Genomic DNA, 16,493 nt, shown 5'->3' on the forward strand with positions numbered 1-16,493 from the left:
CATCAGAAACACAGAAATAATTGTGGTAACAAAGGGTAGAAATAGAGCGTACATGAAATTCTGATTCATTCTTGTGTCTTTGGGGAGGATGTTTTAAAATATACCAGACCCATAAACATATCTTTTTTCTTTCTAATAACTAAAAATGTGTTTTAGCTGTGAAAGACACTGTTAGAATTAAAAGACAAGCTGCAGACTGGGAGAAAACACATACAAAACACTTATCTGAGCCTATGGAGAAGTAACAAGTAACTGTAATGTGTATCCTGGATGGGAGTCCAGAACAGATGAAAAAGGACACTAGGGAAAAAACTATGGAAATATGAATAAAGTATAAACTTTAGTTAATAACGTATCAATATTATTCCTTTTATTGTGACAAAGGTACTATGTTAATGTAAGATGTTAGTAACAGGAAAAACTGGGCAGGGGCATTTGGAACTCTGTACAAACTTTGTAATAATTTTGTAAACCTAAAATTGTTGTAAAATTAAGTCTATTTTAAAGTGTATTTTAAGAAGGCCTTGAACAGTAGATATTCAATTATATTACCATATTCTTTCTCTTTCTCTCCATATAGTCACACACACACATACACAGAGACACACACACATGTATTTAATACCAAATATCATTTTCTGAACACGACCTCTGTGGTAGGTGCTTTATACAAATCCTTGCAAACATCCTGTCAAGTAGGCGGAGTTACCCCCATCTTATGTGACGTGCTCAGGAGCTAAGCAACTTGCCCAAGGTCACAGCTGCTGGGTCTAGGTCTGTCTGCCACCAAAGCTGATACTATTTTCTGTGAAACTCTGTATATGTGTCAGTATGTTGTCTCAGTTAAGATCCAAACAGGAAGCCAGAAAACACTAAATATTTAACTCAGAGGGAATTAAATGCAAAGAACTGATTATACAAGAGATGAAAGCCACAGTGGGGGCAGTAAGGCAACCCAGAGACCAGCATCGGCAGAAAGCTACCTCCACCCTGGGCTGCAGGCTGCAGTGGGGCCCAGGCAGAAGGGTCACTCAACAGAAGCTGGACCTAAGGAAACTACAGGCTGCCAGGGACAGTGTACGAGAGAGAGAGAGGGAAAGAAAGCCTTTGGACTCTCCTTTCACCTTCCCATCGCCCTCTAATCTCCAGACGCTGTTGTCATTGGCTGAATGCAGACAGAAGCCATCTGATGTGGGGCCTAGAGTCAGAGCCTGCAGGGATCAGCCCTCTCCGATACGGGATAGACAGGGGACCACCAAGGATGACTCTGATGACAAACTGGTCCGGGGTCAGATCTATAAGCATCAGCCCCAGACACACATGCTCTTACCTCCCACCTGGCACAGACATCTCTACTCTTTTCTTCCAAAGACATCCTTACATCTTCAGTTACATTATTTTTCAGTTCTTCAACAGCTTTCAAATACTTGGCCAGACTTTTACTATTAAAAATTATTAGTGCTTCCTAAAAAGACAAAAACAAAGACACACAAACAAGAACATGAAAGCCTCATTCTCCTGCCATGTCCTCAAAACTAATTTAACAGACAGAACTTTAGAGTCTGAAACAGCTAGAACCAGGAAAGGACTCCACGAAGACTCTGAAGATTTAGGGGAGGCTTCTCTTTGTAAACTGAAGTTGATATCCCTTTTGTATCTCTCAAATTCTTTTGAAAAGAATTGCCAAATATCTATTATTCAGATGTAGTTACACATCTGAGGTCCAGATAAAGACTTCCTTATAATACTCAGTGATTTTTATTACCCCTTTGATTTGGGTTGGTTTTTGTTTTGTTTTTTTTGGCAGGGGGAGGTAATTAAGTTTACTTATTTATTTTTGGAGAAGAAGCAGGGATTGAACCCAGAACCTCGTGCATGCTAAGCATGTGCTCTACTGCTTGAGCTACACCCCCCCCAACCCCTTCGATAATTAAAAGGCTTATTATTTTGAGCCACTGGCAAAGTTTCCTCTAAAGTTCTGCAGTATTGAGTGGATGACACATTTCATAAGTAATAACACTATGAAGAGTATACCGACTTGAATTAGAGATCACTGTTGCATACGACACAGTTCATGGTAGAGTTAATATGTCAAATATTTAATTTCATGCATAAGCGTTTTATGCCGCAAGGAGGCAACAACCCCTTATCACGGACTTCAAAGTTTCGTCCAAGGCCAACCATGATGGCAGTTCCATCCCAGGGAAGGAGATGGGGTCTGCCTTTCAGGCATGTGTCTGCCCCTGACCTCATACTTACCTACTTTAGACAATATTACTGGCAATGCGCTGTATAAGAACAGAAACCTGGCTTAGGTACCCATCGACTGACAGAACAAAAAATAGTTTGGGGCCTATGAATGGGGCAGAAAATACACAGGAGATGAGAAGATGAAAGTAATTCTCAGGGAGAAGACAACTAACCAGGTGAGGATTTGTTCATACACTTATTACGTATTGATTAATGGTCTCCTACAGAAGAGGTACAATCTGACCTCCAAGGCCGCTGTGAGGAATGCTAGATTTACGGCCAAGGAAGACAGGCCAGCCCCACGTGCGGCAGAGGTCTCTACCACCCACGTGTCCCACGCATCCCAGGGTCTCAGGGCAGTACTGGCAGGGCAGGGATTCTGCTTCTGCAGTGAAAAAGGATCTACTCCACTAAACACCAGAGACAAAAAGGGGGAGTCCCTGGCCTCAATTCCAAAAGGAAGACCTTCAGGGAGAGGAAAATGGTGTGAGAACCGACACTGTCGTACCTCTCTCGTAGCAAAGGGGCCTGGAGCCTCTGCTTTGTCTTTTCCTTCCCTTTTTCCTGAGCTGACCATATCTGTTCTATTGAAATCCAGCCTAGTGATTATTTAAAGGAATCACTGACTCTTAAGTTCAGTTTGGCACTCTCAGCAACCAAGGAGGAAAAAAGACAGTGGGGTTGGTCAAAGCTGGTGGCTGGCAAAGTGCAAACAGCGTAAGATGTTTGAGGGAAAAGCAGTGTTGCAATGGCTGATACCAGGGTCAGGTACAGCGACCAATCTAGAAAGTCAAAGTAGGGTTTAGCCCAGACAAGAGCAGGAGGCCACATAGACAATGAAGAGAGGCTCCCAGGGGAGCTCCTTTTCCTAAAAGGACTGGGCACAGTAGTGCTGGGAATATTGATTTACTTCACCTTTATCTCCCCCCAACATGCTTAGCTCATTTTAAATGTTCAGTCAATATGTCAAATGCTGAATAAATAAATGAAAGAAAGAACACGTATTACTCTATCCCTCCAGGTCCAAGGGTGAAAACCTTGTTTTACTCTTATTTCATATCCAAGTACCTGCCACTGTGTTAATTAATAATGAGTCTTGATTTGGACATATCTTTTTTCTTTTTTAAGTATATTTGATTTACAATGTTATATTAATTTCGGGTGTACAATGTAGTGATTCAGTATTTTTATGGATTAGATTCCTTTTAAAGTTATTATAAAATAATGGCTATATATTTCTGTGCTGTACAAATATATCCTTGGAACTCATTTATTTTATACATAGTAGTTTGCACCTCTTGAGTTGGATCCATCTTAAGCTGCCTATCAAACAAAGAAAAGTCAACCTAAAACTGTCTCCATACAAAACATTGGATCTTTAATTGCTGATAAGCGTATGTCCATAAATAACTTTTACTGAAGCATTTTAATAATAAAAGTGCTATATTACACTTGGAGAATTTTAACCACTCAAAGTTTCTTCATATTACTTATTTTTATTTATTGGCAGCTGGATAGGACCAGAATGGTTATGCCCATTTTATTGATTAAAAAAGCCAGAGAATTTAAATACTTGCTCCATGTCATAATCAGCTGTGCTTTTTACATGACACCACTGACTTCGTTCAGGGGCTACAATACAATTGAAACTAAAAGAATTCTTAATTTGAATGTTTATTTTTAAGACTGAGGAACAATGTATAAAACTAGGAAGTTTTTGAAACTTACAATAACTTTATTATAATTATAGTGATGGAAACACTCTGATTTGAAATCCTGTAGGTAGCTAATGATAAATACCCTACATTTGATGGTTGAAGGAGGCCCACCTTGTACTGTGAAATGAGTCCACTATGGCTCTCTCTTTGGCTAAGTAACTGCTCAGCCCTTGAAATGTAGGATTCAATTTCCTTCTGTGATTCTTCCACCTTCAACCTGACATCCAGGTCTGGGGAAACATCAGTTGAGTTCTTCAATGTTGCCACTAATTTTATCATATTGATCTGTGATGACAAAAAATTCTCAACTTAACATGGCCCAGTTGCTTACACAATTCATAAGTTAAATATTTTCTTTGAGTAGCAACTCAGATTTTCCCACCAGGCTTAAGAATATCCTGTTTTCTAACATGGTCTAAATTATAAAGAGATAAAATATGAAGCAAAATTCATACTTTACAAAACATTTCCAAACTACAGGGCAATCCTCCCCTCTTTCCTGTCCTCCCACTGATCACTTGGATATAAAGACTAAATTCACTAAACAGGGAATGTTGAAGAGAGACCTGGATTTTCTCTTTAGCTTCTTGAATCTTTGCCTGAAGCCCAGCTGTGAGAACATGTTGGAGAGACTCCTGGCTTGAAACAGTCTGTACATCCATTTGTAAAGTGTCTTCAGTTCTAGACAGAAGCTCCTCGTACATAGAGCCTTTGGCAATAAGATGCTATTAAAACAAATTAAAGCGAGATCACAATAAATATTCTGATTATATGTTAAACATTAACCTTAACAATCTCATCAGGAGATCATAAAAAGCTAACTATTAATCCAAAATAAGGCATATTTATATTCTAAAAGATGTTATTTTAAAAAACCATTTTGAAATTTTATATTAATACAGTCAGATTCTCAGCAACACATTTTTTATAGATTTATTCTTTATATACTAAGCACTTCAACAAAATAAAGACTAAAAGTAATACAATGCCAATAGAGAGACTATAAGTTGAGAAAGTAGTAATTAACCTCAAAATGAAATTGTTCTAAGGCAAATCAGTTGGAAGGGAATTCAATAAAAATTATTGAAGAAAATGGCTATTGTCGAGTAATCCTTTTAGAACCATGCTTTATACAACATACCAAAACTAAATGTCAGATGAATTAGAAAATTATATATAATATATGAAACTATAAAAAGAAATTATCCATGAAAATTGACCTGCTTTCTGGGTGTGGAGGGCCTTTTCCTTAGGGATAGAAGTAGGGATAGAAATGACTACATAAACAAAAAATTTTCTGTGTGAATAAAATAAACAACTTAAAAGTCATCAAGTTGGTAAAAATATTTGCCACACAAGTGAAAATGGGTCATGATCCAAAGAGCTTACAAATTCAGTAAGAAAAATGCCAAAATCCCAAAGAAAATTCAGAAAATATAAAAACAACTAATTCACAGAAACAAGTGGCTAATGAACATATGAAATTTCAAGCTTACATGTAATCAAATAAGTACAAACTAAAATAATGAGATGCCACTTTTCAGTTCTCAAATTAGCAAAAAAAAATTTTTTTAATTACAACTCAGAGGTGGCATAGGTATGATAAAACAGAAATTATATTACATGATATCAGCTGTGTGAATGTTGATCTTATTTATCTGAGAGCGGTGGAACTAAAATGATTTTTTATTTTCCTCTATAGACTTTCATGCATTATTTAAATGTTCTAAAATTAGCAGATTCATTTGTAATTTCGATTTTCTATTTTTAATTATGAATGTAACAAAAGCTCCTGTAAAAAACCCAAACAAGAATAGAGAATTACAGCACATAAAGGAAACTTCCTCTTCTCTCCCATCCCTCCCTCAATTATAATTTAATCAATCGTTCACACACTCATTTAATTTTATATCTACTATGTACCAGGAAATACATTAAGAGCCATGCAAGATGAAGACGGAGTTAGCTATTTGTATATCCTTACAGATATTTTTCTATGGATATAAAAGCATAAAGTATAAAAAAGCGACTTTTTAAAAACGCTAAAAGGATCACATCAACCCTACTGTTCAGCAACTAGCATTTCTTACATTATAATGTATCTTGATCCAATAAAGATCTACTTAATTTCTTCTTAACAGAAGTATATTCCAGCATGTTTGTGTTTTCACCATTTATAAGAGGGATCATTGTTACAGCTTTGAAAATTTTTTTAAATATTGAATTTCTCATTTCTCACTCATTTCTTTTGCTAAAATAAATTCCAGATACAGCAAAGAAATAAATATAAAAATAAAACTAGGAAAACACTGGCAGATGGCACAGGTAAGTTTGTATAATATTTTCAAAGCAATAAAAAATATAACTTTATAAATAATGAAAACACAAAATTCTACATATATATCTTTCAGAAAGGTAGGTTTAAAAGAATTACATAAATGTTCCTTTATTTCAGTAACTTTCCATCTTGTAATTTATGACATGCTCTCTAAGTTTTATAGCTGAACTGGAACTCAGTAAAAACCTCAATTGTAACTTCCTTCCCGGGAGAACTGAGTGATATTAAAACACGCTCTTGCCTCACTGCTTTTCAATGAGTTGACTGCCTGCGAATAAAGATCGAACAGAGTTTTAACAACTATCATCCTCCCTGCATCACATAAGGAAGAGAAAGTGGCTTAATTAGGGGGTTAGCTTTCAAAGCATAGATTGCATAATCTCCTATATATTATTAACAACCTCTTACATTCATGCTGCCCTGGGCTACAGGAGACTGAACTCACTCATGTCCTCACTGCCCTCTGATACAAGAGAATGTTTCAACCTCCATTCTGTAGTTGGGAAAAATAGTTCAAGAATTTAGATTCCTAAGGCACTGGTCTTCAAATCTATCCTCTATCTTAAAGCAAAGTCACAGCAAATGATCCAGGGATGAGATTCCATGCCATTTAAAGAAAAAAAAAAGGCAACAAAACTTTAAACAGTAGTCTTATTACTATTTCCTTTATAACTTTTTATTTATCTTAATACATAAGTCTACAACTATGAAAGCTGCCTTTTTAATACTTTACACTCATACCCGCAAAGGATCTTCCACTGAGGTGTCTACATCATCTTGATGTCTCAGAAGATCCAAAACAGATGTGCTTTCTGCCTCCCAGATTTCCACTTGTCCAACGAGTTTTTCAACCTCTTCAGCTACTTTTAGTTGCCTTATAAATTCTTCATTTTCTTTTTCATCTTCTTCCCCAGCCTATAAGATTTGAGATTATCACTAAGAAAATGGTAGCATTTACATTATAAAATAATCTTCATTTTTTAAAAGTTATATCTCTATAGCAAATTGATTGAACAATGAAAATCTCAAAAACAATGGCTGTTTTTTAAACTCAGTGTTTTAACACTATCTTTATAAGGGTTAGTTAAAAATGCACAAGAAATCTTTATGTCAAAAAAATAAAAATAAAAAATAAAAAGGTTATATAGCTCTTTTTCCTGAGGAATGCTAATTCAACATGAACATTTTAATGATGTAAGAGTTAGTTTTTGGACAATGATAATAATACTTTATGACAGCATATATGACCTTAAAAATTAAAAAGTTTATTCACAAATATTTTCTTAAGGGTAATGTCATTCTTATCAGTTAATTACTATTATCTCCATTTAACAGATAAGATTATAGCTTAGAAAATTAGGGTACTGACTCTATAAACACATTTCCAAAACTCATATACAATTTAATTAAATACAGCTATTAGCAATAGCAGATGTGAAACATCAGAACCAAATTTCAACAAAATTAATCATTTTCCCATTAATAATCTCTCAATATCCTGTAAGTGGATACTCTCCAGCTTTACATGATAGACATATTCTTACAGTTTTTAAAATCAGATCATACTTTAAATGTATGAGATGAATATAATATCCTGTATTCTTCTATTCTAAAAGCATATTGCACAAATTTAGATCTTTCAAGATTTCCTCTGATTAGGGTCTTCTCATGGTGGAAAAACATGGACACTCCATCAATGGCAACCAGCCAAAGTCAGCTAAAATTTATTTTCTTTAAAACTGTATAAGTTATTATTCTGAAGGAGGCATATTTCCAAAATCATAGGTGTTATACCTTACAGGTGTATGATTTATTGTTGTTGTTGTTCCTTTTTCATATCCTTATCTATAACCTAAAGTCATCTTCTGAATTATCCAACAAAACAGGAAATAAAGATTATATTTCCCCCATTTTACAGAAAGGAAGCAAGACACTGGCCAGGGGCTAGCCTAAAGCTGGACAACTGCTGAACACTAGTCAGAAACAATCTCAAGAAATATCAGCTCCCTTTCCACAGCTCAGAAGTTGTGACTGCAACTCCTCAGTGAGTGAGAGTCAGGACTTGAACACTGAAGACCACTGTGTGGTGGGAACCACTGAGGTATTTCATTGGAAAATGAACATACTTTAGATGTTATCTAAGAATCACATTTACCACTATTTCAACAATATGTTTTTTTTTTCAAAAGAAAAATAGCAAAGTTAAATTATTTCTTTTTTTTTTCAGGAAGGTAATTAGATTTATTTATTCATTTATTTTTTAATAGTAGTACAAAGGATTGAACCTAGGACCTGATGTATGCTAAGCATGTGCTCTACCATTGAGCTATACCCTCCCCCTGAAGTTAAATTATTTCTATATAAAAATGAAATATATGAAGTATGACCACTCACCATAATATTCTGATTGTGATTTTCAGGAAGTTCTATTGACATATCTGTTGAAAAATCAACAGTTGTTTTTTCTTCTTTAGATAGTTGAGTATTCCCAGAATTGTCAAGAAAGGGCTCATCCTGTTTTTTTATAAGTGGCAAGTTCATTTCCTATAAAAAATTCATGTCATGAAATACAATGCTTATATTTTTTATGGTAAGATAGAGTACTAACAACAACAAGGGGACATAATATATTCAATATATTTTTAGGATTTATCCGTTAGTAATAACATTATAAAATTTCCCATATAACACCTCAGTCATAAATTGTCAAGATAAGAAATAGAACAATTTAATAATTTAAGCTTAAAAATTATTTTTTATTAAAGGTGTGCTTTTATGAAGCAGTATACGAAACATAAGGATAAATAAAACTAAGTATATATTCTCAAGCAGCTTGAAATCTGGTAGGCAAAAATGCTTATGTTATTCTTTAATGGTAAATTAATTTCAACTAGAAATCTCTGTTATACATCCACACAAAAACTTGTACAGTCATGGTCATACCAGCATTATTCATAATAGTCAAAAAAGTAGAGAGAAGCCAAATGTTCATCAACTGATCAATGAATAAATAAAATCCATACAGTAAGACTATGATTTGCCAATAAAAAGGAATGAAGTATTGATACATGCTACAACATGGATGAACCTTGAAATCATTACATTAAGGGGAAAAAGCCAGAAACAAAAGACCACATTTATACAATTTCATTTATGTGAAATATCCAGAATAGGCAAATCTTGAGAGACATAAAGCAAACTAGTGATTGCCTAGGGCTGGGGACACTGGGAAAAGATTAGGAGTGACTACTGATGGGTACAAAGTTTCTTTATGAGGTGATGAAAATGTTCTAAACACTAAATACACTGAAAACCACTGGGTTATTCACCTTAAATGAGTCAACTGGATATATGTGAATGATGCCTCAATGAAGCTGTTGCCAAAAAATAAAAAAACCCAAAAAACTTACAACCTGAGTTTTTGTAATAAATTTCCTCCATCTTTTATTCAGCCTTCTCAGGTCTTTGGAAATAGCTGATCCAACTTCATCATTGCTGGCTTGAATTAAGAAATTTCCCACTTCATTTAAGGTAGTATGTTCTAGATTCCATTGGGAAAGTGTCTCAGAGGGAACCTATATAACATATAAGCAATGTAATATTTTAATGACATAATATTTATCTTTCTATTACCCATAACAGAACTTCACCAAGGTTGATTGTAAGCAAAAGTGAGCGTGAGGATTTTGCAGAGATTCTGACCCTCCCTGTTGGTTTAGCGATTCTTTTCTAATCACTAACTGGCACCTGTAATCACTCTTGGTCCTGGACTTTTAGGAAGCATCTGATCTTCTCTCTCTCTAAGTGGCTGATGAGCTTAGAGCAAAGGTTCTCAAACTTTCTTAGTTCATGGCCCCCTTAATGTCTCAGTAATTTTTTCAAGGATTCCCCAGCCCAGAAGAATTACCTAACAGTTCTCATTTTTCAGTAGTAGAGTCCAAGCAACTCGGTAGTAATTTGTGTTATGTCCAACAGACAGATGTTGCTATGTTTCCCTCAAATTATCTCGAGAGTTCTCTTTGGCAGATCAGGGCACCTCAGCAGAGTTTGGAAATTGCAAGGCTTAAAGTGTTATTTTCTCAAAGAAAGGTGAATTTTAATAAAAGACTTTCCATGACAGAAGAACTGTTGAAAAGCCAAAGATCTGAACTTCTGTTACCAATACGGGTGCCAGGGAGAAGTAATGACTCACTAACCCCTCAAATATTCTTTTTGCACTCATACAGGTACCAGAAATTTTACTTTCATATAAACAGCCTGTTTTTTGTTGAGTAATTTCAGTTTCTATTTGGAAAATGTTTAATCTGAGAGGCTGTCTACATTCATTTGCAAAAGAGAAAACAAATGAAAGAAAGAAAAACTACCTCAGACAACAATCATAAACACATTATTACACAAATAGCAAATGAAGCAGCCACGAATTACACCAAAGTTTCTTCTACATTTCTCCACATAAGTCTAAGGTATTTTGTTGTTCCTCCTCTAGAAAGTCTGGAAGATTTTAGAGCTGAAAGGTATTCACCCAAATGGGGAAAAAAACTTTCTAAAACATCAATTTATTTTCAGTGTGCACATAAGCTAGTCAGTATTCCACATCTTTTATTTTCTTTCCAAAGAACTTAGCAATATATCTTCCAAAAGCTATCCTGTGTATGTGAATTATACTTCAACAAAGCTGTGTGTGCGTATAAAACCTATAATGAGGAGAAAAATTCCTTTAAGCAATTGTGTGAGAATGTTAAACTCTTTCCAATACTTTGCAGAATTTTTCCAACAGTCATGCTTACCCTTTCCTGGCCTCTCATTTTTGGATTGAAAACGAGGGTCTCCAAACAAAACAAAACACAAAGTAAAATTAAGCAGATGCCATTAGACTGAAAATACCTCTTTAATTTGTTCCTTCTTTGTTTCCTCAAAACAAGCCTTTAGTAAGCGAAGGTTTTCCACATAAGTAGCCCAACATGCCAGAACTTTCTGTAGAGTGGACTTCACATTATATATATTTTTTCTACACATGGAAAAATGATATTCCACCATCGTATACTGTTTAGTAATATTTGGATATTCCTCAGCTATAATGATAACAAGAAAGTAATTTTAGAAAAGTTTCTCATTAATAAAATAATACTGCTAAGAAAAATATTTGCATACTAATTGGCAGTGGTGAAATAAATACGTACTTTAACAATATTAAAATGGATGCAAGAATTTTCCAAAGAAAACACATATGGTAAACCAATTTCTAAACACTTACGGTATAAAGAAAATTAAACAAATGAAATGCTGTTAAATGACAATCATTCCATTGAAAAGTAATTATATAGCTTTACCCAAATCCTTATGAATTTCTTCACATTTTTGAAAAGAAGTTTCAAGTTGAGCTAGGAACTCTTTTTCTTCAATAAATTTCTAGTGAAAAAAAAAATAAAACATACTGATAGTTTTCACTTTTTAAAATGTGTCAAGAAATACAGATAGAAACATAAATACACTGATGAAGCACTTACGCATCAAAATTTCTTTACAGTTTTAATACTACGTGTTTTGGTAGGAAAAGAAAAGTAGTTCATGAAGAAAGCTAATTAAGGTCTAGGAGACAGAAGTGTATGAACAATATGTGGGTATGGGACCTGACAAAGTTTATCTTAATGTAGTGATGTGGTTCTTTTTTAAAAAGTTTTGGGAGGGATTAGATTTATTTATTCATTTATTTATTTAGGGAGGTAGCAGGGATTGAACCCAGGACCTTGTGCATGCGGGGTAAGAGCTCTACCACTGAGCTATACCCTCCTCTGGTGATACAGTTCTAAAATGGTTTTCCTTTCATGAGAAAAGGCAAGTATTTATAGCGATTTCAAAATCTCTTACTTCACATATTTATCAATATTATATAATTTGTATCAGTTCCTCTTTATTTCATGTTTTTATTAATACTGACTAATTTTTATTTGATATATTAGAGTATGTTATAAATAGATACCACCCATAACACAAAAACATTTGAGAAAGATGATTAACCAAATTATTATGTGTCTTATGCTAGCAAATTCTGCTATGGAAAAATAGAGAGTTAACTAAAAACTCATTTATTAGACACTTTTCATGTACTGATGGTATGGCATTTAAATGGAAAAATGAAAAATCAAAGTAGGAAAAAGAAATTAAAATATTTAAAGTCTAAGTTGGAATGATGCTTTCTGTTCAGGAATGTACAGTGTTTAAATCATAAATTGTAAATAAATCTCTCTTCATGTTTTTCAACTTTTGCACTGAAATTTACAATCTTGGGGTTTTCGTTTTGGACCTCACTCCAAAAAGAGAAAAACAGAAAGAAGGATAGTAAGGCCTAACTGTAGAAAAGACACTGCTAGGATGCTCTAGTTTTAATTTACCAAATAAACATACATATTTAAATCATTTGCAGCATCTTCCCCTATAAATTGCAAAAGCTAAACCCCTCCCCCAGAAAAGTCTCAAGACAAGACACATTGTTTCTCCCACTCTTATAACTTGAAAGGCTAAGATTAAAATATTCTAAGGAAAATTTCATTTTTGAATAAAACCATGAATTTGAGTGGGGAAAAATGTCAAACAGGAGGTCCAGTAAGTGAAACTAAGAACTTTTAAAAGGAATAACGTTGAAACTTTCTCTATTATGTAACAGCCTGGTTAACTCAGTCTCCCCTGTTGTGCTAAATAATGTTTTCTCTTTCTTACTCTTCCTAACGTCTGTTATTGGACTACCTGTAATTCTTTTCTCCAGACCATATTTAAGCTAATGAAAGCTACCAAGAAAACCCATCTCAAAACCTGAGAAGTAAAGGGAAATAGTGTCACAGAAAAATGCAAACCCAGCACCATGGAGAACAGTTGTCTAAGACATGAAATAAAGCAGCTTACATGCCAGTCTTCCAGCAATAATTCCACGGATTCTTTGCTCCCGTATTTGATGTTCCAAGCAACCAATTTTGATTTCACTTCATCTAGCAAAGCAAGAACTGAGCACTTATAGTAATGAAATTCTAGAAGTGGAATGAATTTTTTCCCCGAAATATTGTTGATTCTGGAAGACAGTGCAGGTTTTAGAATTTAACTTAGTATTATTGGCCAAATGTGAGAAATCTGTTTGGCATTTTTTAAAATACTGGGGCTTTAACTTTTTCTTTTATACATATCGAACTCAGATGTATCCTCAAATCTTTTGTTTTAAAGAAACAAAAACAAACATTGTGACGAGATATAAAACAGATACTTCTAAAGACAAAACAACCTAACAAAACATTTTCTAAGATTTAAGAAACTGTTCCCCCATTGAGAAATTCTCTAATAACATTAATCTCTAAAATATTTTACTAAATGTGAAAACTTCCATATAACTTAATGCAACTATAATTTCAATGTTTACATATTAATAGCTTTCATTATTAAGGCTAATACCCTCTTAATATCATTCTAATAAGCTGCTTATGAATAATGAGAAAAGAGAGGATGATGTAGACAACCATCAATTACATAACCTTTATATTTGTAGCTTTTTTGAGTTTATAAAGTGCTTTCATATACCTCCTCCCATTTTACCCAGGTTCCTTGGGGGGACATGAACAGACTGTATTTACAAATGAGGAAGCATGCTCAGAAACACACAGTAACTTGGACAAAACCAAGATACAGAGCTCAGTTTATGACTCTCAGTCCAAGAACTTTTTCCACCACCACATCCTACCAGGCAGTAATAGTATGTTAGCATGATATAATGTTACTATCATGTAAAACATCAAGGAACTGTTAGCAAGATTTAAAGACCAATTGTCAGAAATTATCCAAAAATCTGTATTTTCTGGCCCCCGTTGCCCCATGTTATTGCTTAAACATGAAGGTGTCAGCAGTTGTGAAAGGTACTGGTACAAACCGTCTTTTCATTTCCTCCAGTTTGCTAGGTGGTACCAACGGCAAATGTTTTTCATCTCTATTTTCAAATGCCAGGAGAGCATTCAAATGACAGTCAAATTTATCCATCAGACTCTGGAAAGACATGAACCAGATTTATTGCCAAACATTGTAACTGAGGGTTTGTTAATCTCACTTGCTCCTTGTGTGCATTGCATCTTTTTTCAAAAAAAAAAAAAAATCAAAAAGCACTTTCTTTCTCTAACTAAAATTTTCTGAACAAATATTTTCATCATAAATGTTTTAAACTGGAACATTTTACAGCGAAGCAGACTGCAGTTTCTTTGGTAAAAGCATTATCAAAATCTTTTGATTTTAGATGGATTTTCCATTCCTTTATGAGCTCCAATGCTATAAACCTCACATATCAAATTCTTTCATATCATTTTAGGGAGAATCCAATCTCCCACATTTTAAAAGTCTCCCCCCTTCTTTTTTGTCAGACTTTACAGCTGCCTTAGAACTTACTGGACTCTTTTCTTATTGTTTCCACCTTAAATTAGCACAACGCTCATAAAGAAAGTGAAGGTATTTTCTGGGTCCCAAAAATCCCCAGGGAAATCATCTAAACCATCCTCAAAATCCCATTCTATTTCCTTCCCTTTCTAGCACAAAGTCTTCCAAAAGAACAATGTCTAACACAGTATAGATTTTTCCGTATTTCTTTTTCTTTTCCAACCTTGAATAAAGTCATTTTCTCTTGAATTAGGGCCATGGCTTCACGGTAATCCTGGGAGGCTGGCAAATCTTCATCTAGAAGCTCCTCTATCTCCTGGAGCCAAGCTTCGATTTCATTGAGGGGTGAGGGCAAGATATTATTCAAGTCTGTTTTCCACACATTAATCTGAAAAAATAATTTTAATTTTCTTCAGTAGACATTTTTCTAGCTTATTTCTTCACATACAGTATGTCTAATTCTTTAAAGAATTCTTTAAAATAAATTCTTTGAACATGGTATATTTAATTCTCTAATCCATTAGTCAAGGAAATCGTGATCAACAAGTTAACTTTTTAGTTCTAGGTATCATTTGGCTAGCTGCCAATTGAGAAGATAAATTTGTTTAAAAGCTGTAGAAGAGGGCACAAGAATAAATACAGATGTTTTCATAAATCCATAATTGGTTATGGGAGGGAAATCAGAAATATTTAAAACATCCCTCTAAGCAGGGGTAGACTATTGTATTAAATGACCATAACGTGTGATGTTGTATGCCCTTGCGTTTTCTGACATTACAACTATACTTCGCACGCAGATTTGTATTTTCCTCACTAGCCCTAATCATATATTCATATTCGATACCTCTACCATATCTCCTGAGTATCTGTCCTTCACCGAAGCCCTCCCCTAGTCCAGCCAACTCCCGCCTTCCTCAGCCTTCCCACCCTTCCCTACGGGCACACGTGAGTCACACAAATGCCAACTACTCACTTACCCAAACACTGACTGCACTCCCACGTCTCCCTTGCTGCTCCTGCTACCTGGATTTTCTCCCTGCTAAGCACTGTCAAAACTCACTCACACATTCATTCATTCAGCAAATATTTATGAATTGTGCTAAGAGCTAGGTAGAAAGACAGAAGGCTTCTGGAGTAGAGAAGAGACTTGTGGGGGGTCACACACCACCGAGGGCTGTGCCGCAGTTATATGCACACAGGTGGCAACATGGAGGCACCTTAAGTATGTGGGCTCAAAACTGAAAGTAAGAAATGGAATAACATATGACACCAATTTATACAGCTTAAAAACACATGGACACAGAAATACAATACTGCATTTTGCAAGAACGCAGAAAACAAAAAGATACCCATTAAGCACATCACGATGGTGGGCTTAGGAAAAGGAGGATGGATGGAGGGTATTGGTATAAAAGAAACAAATACACAATTTAACAAGTGGATAAGAGTAGAGCCTTGCCCAGACCTATGTACCATGAAGGGTACAGTAAGTTTAACACAACCCTCTCCACCTGAGGGTCAACCAGACAAATAAAAGCCATAGCTCTTGCCTGAACACGAAGTGGGGGAAGCAAACAAGTACAAGGTCACAGTAAAGCATGGTCAACAACATAACAGAGCTGGGGCCAGGGAGGACTCGGAACAACACCAACTCCACACTGATACTGAAAGTATGAGTTTTAAGTCTGTATTTTCTCTTGCCATTATAGTTCTACTAAATGAGTTGTCATGATTCTTAGAGTTAAGTTTGCTTTTAAATAAAGAAGAAGCAAAATTAGGTTATT

At 34.9% G+C, this 16,493-nt stretch overlaps 1 protein-coding gene across 11 annotated transcripts in view; it reads right to left on the reverse strand.

Annotated features, from left to right (window-relative positions):
* Window positions 1-16,493, reverse strand: part of SYNE2 (spectrin repeat containing nuclear envelope protein 2) — a 288,295-nt gene that overhangs the window by 180,761 nt on the left and 91,041 nt on the right. For 9 of the 11 annotated variants that reach the window (XM_074365411.1, XM_074365410.1, XM_074365416.1 and 6 more), the window contains exons 12-22: window positions 14,933-15,097; window positions 14,216-14,328; window positions 13,207-13,369; window positions 11,637-11,715; window positions 11,191-11,378; window positions 9,717-9,881; window positions 8,701-8,850; window positions 7,048-7,221; window positions 4,535-4,693; window positions 4,080-4,253; window positions 1,331-1,465 (exon numbers count right to left, since the gene is read on the reverse strand). In XM_074365411.1, coding sequence (XP_074221512.1) covers window positions 1,331-1,465; window positions 4,080-4,253; window positions 4,535-4,693; window positions 7,048-7,221; window positions 8,701-8,850; window positions 9,717-9,881; window positions 11,191-11,378; window positions 11,637-11,715; window positions 13,207-13,369; window positions 14,216-14,328; window positions 14,933-15,097 — 1,665 coding nt within the window. The remainder of the gene's footprint in view (window positions 1-1,330; window positions 1,466-4,079; window positions 4,254-4,534; window positions 4,694-7,047; window positions 7,222-8,700; window positions 8,851-9,716; window positions 9,882-11,190; window positions 11,379-11,636; window positions 11,716-13,206; window positions 13,370-14,215; window positions 14,329-14,932; window positions 15,098-16,493) is intronic. The other 2 variants (XM_074365419.1, XM_074365415.1) reach the window with 1 other exon arrangement.

Source organism: Camelus bactrianus, chromosome 6, assembly GCF_048773025.1.
Source record: "Camelus bactrianus isolate YW-2024 breed Bactrian camel chromosome 6, ASM4877302v1, whole genome shotgun sequence".
In the NCBI taxonomy this organism is placed as follows: Eukaryota; Metazoa; Chordata; class Mammalia; order Artiodactyla; family Camelidae; genus Camelus; species Camelus bactrianus.